The sequence below is a fragment of the Electrophorus electricus genome, chromosome 2 (assembly GCF_041902795.1).
Source record: "Electrophorus electricus isolate QZ-2024a chromosome 2, ASM4190279v1, whole genome shotgun sequence".
NCBI lineage: Eukaryota > Metazoa > Chordata > Actinopteri > Gymnotiformes > Gymnotidae > Electrophorus > Electrophorus electricus.
Window position 1 is genome coordinate 32,978,660 of NC_137498.1, and position 7,028 is coordinate 32,985,687.

Below are 7,028 nucleotides of genomic sequence, written 5' to 3' on the forward strand. Positions count from 1 at the left end.
GCAATTGTCTCAACAGGAACATCTACGGATATCACATGTGTAGTAGGTTCAGACTGCATGTTTGACGTATTGTCAAAATAAATTATATATATATATATATATATATATATATATATATATATATATATATATATATATATATATATATATATATAATATTGAACGTTTTGGATAGAGATCCTTCAACAGCTGTAATTCTTTTTAAATAAAACAATATGTCAAACAATATATAGGGCACAGAGAGTGCTCCAAGGGGGCTGCATACCTCCCCAAACTCTTAAATCATATACATTTAATGTTTAAAAGTTGTTAGATTGTTGTATATATGTACATTTAATTCTGTACTTGTTCTGCCTTTATAGCTGTTCTTGCTTTGCTGCTGCTAATAAAGTATTCACTGGAGCTGCGTTGTCTTCTGACTCTTCCTTATTTGCCCTGGTGTCAGAAGTGGGATGCATTCACCTAACTGAAAGAGACTGAGGGCGGATGACCAAGAAGACGGAGCCTGCAAGAAGGTGGTATTGAGTGTTATGTTTACCCCCTCCTGGATGGATCCAGCCAGCTGCCTCAATCTCGCTTCAGCAGCCTCGCACCCAGTGAAAGACAGCACACATTTGAATTCCCTGAGGTTGCATGGGATCTATATTCTGCAAAGCTGCAAGTGGCATAATGGCTGGATGGTAGCTGTTATCACAACACAGCTGTGTTTGGTGCTGGAGGGAAAAGTGGACACGGCTCTGCAGCGACGTTTCAGTCAGGCAGCTCCAGAAGGGAGGCCACAAGTTCCAGAAAGAGGCTACAAGGACAGCGAATAAGTGTGTTGGCAGCATGTAAAATGGTTCAGAAGGCTTAATCGACATTTAGCCATCCTCCAAGTAGCCATCACCGAGGCAAAGAGTGGAACTTGCCCTCGGTGTAAGGGTGCCAAGGTGAATATCAGTGTTACATGGCCCCCAATGCGAGTGCCAGTAGAGTGAGTAGTGTGCTGGTGAGAGGGCACGGTACCAGTTACTGCCATAAACTTAAGGTGGAGGACAAATGGAAGCAGGACAGCTAAGTGCAGGGGAAAGCAGCCACTAGAAGGAAGAATGACCAGCATTAATGCTATAGGTGGGTTGGTCTGCTGCTGCTACAGATTCTTGAGTTCCATGCAGCATAGATGGAAAGCAGCTCACTGGCCTTACTGACACCGGGTTGTCAGTGTCACTGCTATGACCATTCAAAGTCCCTCAGCTAAGCGGATGGAGATGACAGTCCAACTCAGGTCTGTCACTGGTACCCGATTCGACATGAGAGGGGAAAAGTGGATCCCGGTTGTACTGTTGGGGGGGGGGGCATCCACCAAGGACTTAAGCAGTTATTAGTTTAGATGTAATGTTTAATAATTGTTGGACTGTCAATTTGTGATTGTATGTGTTGATTCACTTTAGTCATGTCCTTGCTTTGCTTCTTCATGACGTTCCAAATTTTTAATCATTGACTCGAAAAAACAATTTATTGCATTTTGTTGCTTACAAGAGACCACAATAATTTTGTGCATTTTGGAATGCACAATATACACTAATAAGCAGCAATGTCATGTCTCATAATCCTTACATGTAAACAGTCTGTGAATTACAAAGACATTAATGAAAATATAAGTCATCATTATATTAAGCCAAATATATTCTGTGTAACGTACCATATTTAAAAAGTTTACATATGGTAAGGTCAAATAATTCAATATTTCAATTTTCCTTAGTAATTCTGCATTGTTTGAAGCTGTCAATCACAAGAGCCATCTTTCCATCCATCTCTCCACCGCTCATCCACTTTGCTGCAGTCAAACTCTGGCTTGCCTAAACGGACGTTGACACCATTATGGAGATGGCATAGCCATTGTGAGAAACTGTGGCGGCTGCTGGTGTCTGGCTGGCTCGTTTTCAACCTATTGAGAAATGTATTTCATGCAGTCACAAATTGCAATCGCTCAGTGCAACTTCATGTAAGAATACCTAATTGGATGTACAATTGTGTTTTAATTGATTACATTTACAGCATTTAGTTTACACTTTTATCCAAAGCAACTTACAATTATGAGTGAGTACAAATTGAACAATTGAGGGTTAAGGGCTTTGCTCAGGGGTCCAACAATTGCAACTTGGTAGTGGTGGGGCTTGAACCAGTAACCTTCCAATTACAAGTCAAGTACCTTAACTAGTATAAGCAATTTTCAAAAAGAAAATAATACTGACTGGATGCAAACAAAATTATTCTTACCTGGACCTTAAGTCTTGAGCACATTCTTCACAGGGGAAAAACTTTGAAAACAGGCTGATGAATTGAGTCATTTCTTGTTGCTGTGTCGTCGTGGGTATATCAGGGTAGTAGGCTGCCATAGTGTGGAGAAGAGACCATGAACTTCTCCCAAGTTCTTCCCTATCCAGGGGACACTCAACAGGTTTTTCACTCTCCTCAGTTGCCTGGGTATTCTGAGAGGTATTTAACTTGGTGAATGAACTTGTTGACCAAGATCACATTTCAGCTCAGCTTAGACAAATCTCTTGAGATACTAAATTACATAGCTATCTACCTATATACTTAGTATAGTATATAGTATAACCCAGCATGTCATCGCCCAAAATACTTATGTTGCTTCATTACTTACGTAAACTATGGCTAGCTAGCAATTTGTTAGCTAACTAGCTAACTAAAAAGCAGTTGATATGTGTTCTCATCAGTCATTATTATGAGTTACAATTCACGAAAGCAATAACTGCCACAATGGCTCACTCTCTTAAAATTCAGTAGCATCACAAGATTTCCTAAACGTCTGCTCACCTGTGCCGTGACTGAGGACGTCTGTTTCTTCTGAACTTTCATCCATGTTCTAAAATCTGAACAAGCTCTACACGGTTTCTTTTTTGAACCTCCGAGTTCAACTTGTTCTTTATTTTCTTCATGTGGTTTGTCAGATTGTGAAAACGGAAAACTCCCCATACCAGGAGAGTTATCTTCTGAATATCGCGTCCCTGACGGCGCTGCCATATTGCCGGCTGGCTAGCGTAACAAGCAGCAATGACTTATTTGACCAATATTAAAAAATATACTGTTTTCTGACTTGATTACATCTCAATAGGGGCGTCACATAATTGTAGTTTTAAAAATCTATCTAGCTGATAATTATAAATGAATTTCCAAATGTATATTTCATATTATATTTCAAGTTAGTATTTACCATAAAGGAACTACCTACTTGCAAAGCTACTTTCTAACCGGACAATATATCCGCAACACCGTTTGCCTTTGGATGGTGATGTCATTAGTAGGGCATGTTGCTGAGTTCGGTTTGTTTAAAGCAGTTAGCTAACGTTAGCTAGTTACTTTTACCCCATATCTCTTTTTCGTGCCTGAATGTAAGCATGTTTTAAAATAACATAATAATCTTTTGCAAGATGGCATGTATTTACTACTCAAACAGAAATCTAGAAACAACAACTAATATATATATATATATATATATATATATATATATATATATATATATATATATATATATATATTAGTTGTTGTTTCTAGATTTCTCTTTGAGTAGTAAATGCGTGCCATCTTGCAAAAGTGCTTAAAAGATAAAGTACTTGCTAGCATTACTAGAAAGCTAGCAAGCCAGCCACAGAGTATACTGTTCAACTAGTGACACATTTTGTATTTATTCCATTTACAGTTTCACTGGTTGGCTAAGGATCTCACTTCTGTGACATGGGGATTCTCGAGAAGATAGCCGAGATTGAGAGAGAAATCTCTCGGACACAGAAGAATAAAGGTAACCAGCTCGCTGAATTAGCTATCTTGCTAACAACATACGTTACAAGAACCAGAAGTATAGCTAGCTTGCTAGTTGCCGCTTTGTTATCGCGTTGCATAATATCGTGCGATTAACGGCTCCTTAGTCAGATTTAGATTTAACATTATGACAACAGCATTACTGTTTAAGGAAAGGTTTTAATCTGTGTTAAATGTCCTCGCAGCAACTGAGTACCATCTCGGTTTGCTGAAAGCCAAGCTAGCCAAGTACAGAGCCCAACTTTTAGAGCCCTCAAAATCAGCTGGAGCCAAAGGTGAAGGCTTTGATGTTATGAAATCAGGAGATGCAAGGGTTGCTCTAATTGGCTTTCCATCAGTTGGAAAGGTAAATATATTAACACTTGATACATATACACTGCCACAATTTGGTGACTATGGGGGTATTTGATATGCAGTACAGTAGTTTACAGTAACACAATATGTTTGCAGTCTACCTTTCTCAGCTTAATGACCTCAACAGAAAGTGAAGCAGCTTCATATGAGTTCACCACATTGACCTGTATCCCAGGAGTAATTGAGGTAGCTGCTGGTTTTAGAAATATTAATTTCTCTGGTCAGATTCCATGAGATGGGGCTCATTTTGAAATATTAATGCTTCATTGTACTTTTCTTCAGTACAAAGGGGCCAACATTCAACTATTGGATTTGCCTGGAATCATTGAAGGAGCAGCTCAAGGTAAGTGATTTTTACAAGGTACTGTGAACATTGTCTACAATATTGTTTCTAATAAACCATTGCTCTTGTCAAAGGGAAGGGCAGAGGTAGGCAGGTGATAGCTGTTGCCCGAACTGCAGATGTGGTCATTATGATGCTGGATGCAACCAAAGGAGATGTTCAAAGGTGAGTGTTCATTCTTTTTATTACTGATTATTCTCCATGCATTGCTTTGTTTGAAGACACCTTGTTCTTTCTTCCAGGGAACTTCTGGAAAAGGAACTTGAATCTGTTGGGATCAGGCTCAACCGGTTCAAACCTAATATTTATTTCAAGGTAAACATTTCTTAGTAGACCAACTACATCAGTGTATACTTTGTCTAAAATAACTTTGTTGGTACTTTCTTATGTACCAATCTGCTGGAAACTAATCCTTTGATCCTGCTTGTTTCAGGCTAAAAAAGGTGGTGGCCTCTCCTTTAATTCAACGGTCCCTGTGACACATTGTTCTGAGAAGCTTGTTCAGCTTATTCTTCATGAATATAGTATCCTTTATCCCCTTCAATTTTACTGGATGTTCTGGGTGTGTCTGAGCTTGCGTGCGTGCGTGATTCTACCTTAACATGTTTCTTCAGAAATCTTCAATGCTGAGGTATTGTTTAGAGAGGACTGCACACCAGATGAATTTATTGATGTTATTGTGGGAAATAGAGTGTACATGCCTTGCTTGTATGTGAGTAACATCTGCGTTTGTCTTATCAGTCTTCACTGGCAGAATGAAGTCTTTGTTTCTTTCATATTTCTTACATTTGGCACGTTTCTGTATAAAGTAATGTGCTAAAAAAATAATTGAGCATAGAATGAAGGCTTAGATTTGGGCCATTTTCAGGTGTACAACAAAGTGGACCAAATCTCAATAGAGGAAGTAGACCGTCTTGCCCGTCAACCCAATAGTGTGGTTATCAGCTGTGGCATGAAGCTGAACCTAGACTACCTCCTGGAACAGCTGTGGGAATACCTGGCTCTGATCTGCCTGTACACAAAGAAGAGAGGAGGTACTCTTTAACTGTTTAGACATTCTCCTATTAGAAATATTTTTTTTTTTGCAGCTTTCACAACATGAACAAGGCCAATATATACATCTCTTCGATTTATTATTGTTCCAGCTCTACATTTGCTGACTGTGTTCATGGCTGTGATATTTATTTCTTATGTTTTACTTATGTGAATTAAAAATAGGTGTCCACCTATTTCCTGTTTTTGTTCTCTTTCTCTGCATGTAGAACGACCAGATTTCAGTGACCCAATCATCATGAGAAAAGGAGCAACAGTAGAACATGTGGTAGGGCTCTGTGGAGTTATCTCAATTTTGACTTTTATATATTTATTAATTATTACTCTTTATTAAACATTGCTCAAATAAGTTAGAAGCTAGCTTCCTGTAAACAGGCAGTATTGCCAAAACATTTTCAAAATCATTTAAAAATTTACTACTCCAACTGTGTGAGAATTCTATATTTTTCTTTGAGAGCTTTTTTTGTACTATACATTTATCTATTATCCATTTATTGTTGCAATCAACATTAATATTTAGCAGGTACTGTAATTTACTCTTCAATTCTTTTCAGTGCCACAGAATTCACAGAACATTAGCCAGCCAGTTCAAGTATGCACTTGTTTGGGTAAGCTTGTATATTTCTCTGCCATATAATGCTTATTACTACATACAAAGTGTGATGTTTGTGATGAACAATTTTCACAAAACCTTGCTTTTGTTGCCCTCTGCAGGGAACAAGTACAAAGTACAGCCCTCAGCGAGTAGGACTGACTCATGTTATGGAACATGAAGATGTCATTCAGATTGTGAAAAAATAAACTAATGGCTTTAGCCACTGCACAGTTGCATAGGACTCTCCATCCAATTCACAACCTTTTCAGCTTCCTAAATACATATTTGCATTATCAGGATGCTATTGAAACTTTACCAAGGTTTTGCAAAATAAATGTAAAAAGATATGTTTTTTTTGTAGGAATTTAGAATCCATGTAAAATGGTATTAAAAAAAAATCCTTGATTATCTCTTCACCATTATGAAAAAGCATACTGATACTTACAAATTGAATCAAGCATGTATTTGCTTAGTGGTGGGATTTAACAGTTTACAGATCACTATTCCTTAAACACTTGTTTAAATTGAAAGCAATAAAATATGAGTTTAAAGTTTTAGAAACTTGTAGTGAGATCTTTTGCAAGATCAGTAGTTTTACTGTAACAGCCTAAAGGAACCAAGGGTTCATCCTTATTGTCTGTAGTGTCTGGAAAATTAGACATCACAATTTATTTGTAATCCACAGAGACAAGTTTGGCAAGACTGAGAAATTGAGGTTGTTATTTTTAAATTAAACTGTTTTTGTATGTGCAACAAAATAGTTTGTATGATGTCAATAATAGTGTAATGGACAATTTCCTAATACAACCAAAGCTTTTTTTCTAACCAATACATTTTTAGTAGGGCAAGAAATGTAAATTA

General features: G+C 37.7%; 2 protein-coding genes across 2 annotated transcripts; one reads left to right on the forward strand and one right to left on the reverse strand.

Annotated features, from left to right (window-relative positions):
- Positions 1–1,456: 1,456 nt before the first annotated feature.
- gfer (growth factor, augmenter of liver regeneration (ERV1 homolog, S. cerevisiae)) lies at positions 1,457–3,221 on the reverse strand. Its single transcript, XM_027022227.3, has 3 exons — positions 2,821–3,221; positions 2,260–2,471; positions 1,457–1,927 (listed from the first exon to the last, which is right to left on the reverse strand). Exons 1-3 carry the CDS (start codon positions 3,025–3,027, stop codon positions 1,765–1,767), a joined length of 582 nt encoding a protein of 193 aa, XP_026878028.2. The 5' UTR covers positions 3,028–3,221; the 3' UTR covers positions 1,457–1,764.
- Positions 3,222–3,261: 40 nt separating this feature from the next.
- On the forward strand, positions 3,262–6,728 carry drg2 (developmentally regulated GTP binding protein 2). Its single transcript, XM_027022226.3, has 13 exons — positions 3,262–3,395; positions 3,704–3,802; positions 4,008–4,168; positions 4,273–4,362; positions 4,459–4,519; positions 4,594–4,684; positions 4,762–4,834; positions 4,953–5,043; positions 5,134–5,231; positions 5,388–5,553; positions 5,782–5,840; positions 6,127–6,180; positions 6,287–6,728. The coding sequence occupies exons 2-13, from the start codon at positions 3,739–3,741 to the stop codon at positions 6,371–6,373; spliced, it is 1,095 nt and encodes a 364-aa protein (XP_026878027.1). The 5' UTR covers positions 3,262–3,395; positions 3,704–3,738; the 3' UTR covers positions 6,374–6,728.
- Positions 6,729–7,028: the final 300 nt, after the last annotated feature.

What these genes read in the sequence shown, in the direction of transcription:
- gfer (XM_027022227.3), bottom strand. Translation starts at nt 3,027, where the DNA reads ATGGCAGCGCCGTCAGGGACGCGATATTCAGAAGATAACTCTCCTGGT. An exon ending in CGTCCTCAGTCACGGCACAG is followed by an intron (nt 2,472 to 2,820) that starts GTGAGCAGACGT and finishes AATACCTCTCAG; the next exon opens with AATACCCAGGCAACTGAGGA. An exon ending in GCTCAAGACTTAAGGTCCAG is followed by an intron (nt 1,928 to 2,259) that starts GTAAGAATAATT and finishes ATTTCTCAATAG; the next exon opens with GTTGAAAACGAGCCAGCCAG.
- drg2 (XM_027022226.3), top strand. Translation starts at nt 3,739, where the DNA reads ATGGGGATTCTCGAGAAGATAGCCGAGATTGAGAGAGAAATCTCTCGG. An exon ending in GCTTTCCATCAGTTGGAAAG is followed by an intron (nt 4,169 to 4,272) that starts GTAAATATATTA and finishes ATATGTTTGCAG; the next exon opens with TCTACCTTTCTCAGCTTAAT. An exon ending in TGTACATGCCTTGCTTGTAT is followed by an intron (nt 5,232 to 5,387) that starts GTGAGTAACATC and finishes GGCCATTTTCAG; the next exon opens with GTGTACAACAAAGTGGACCA.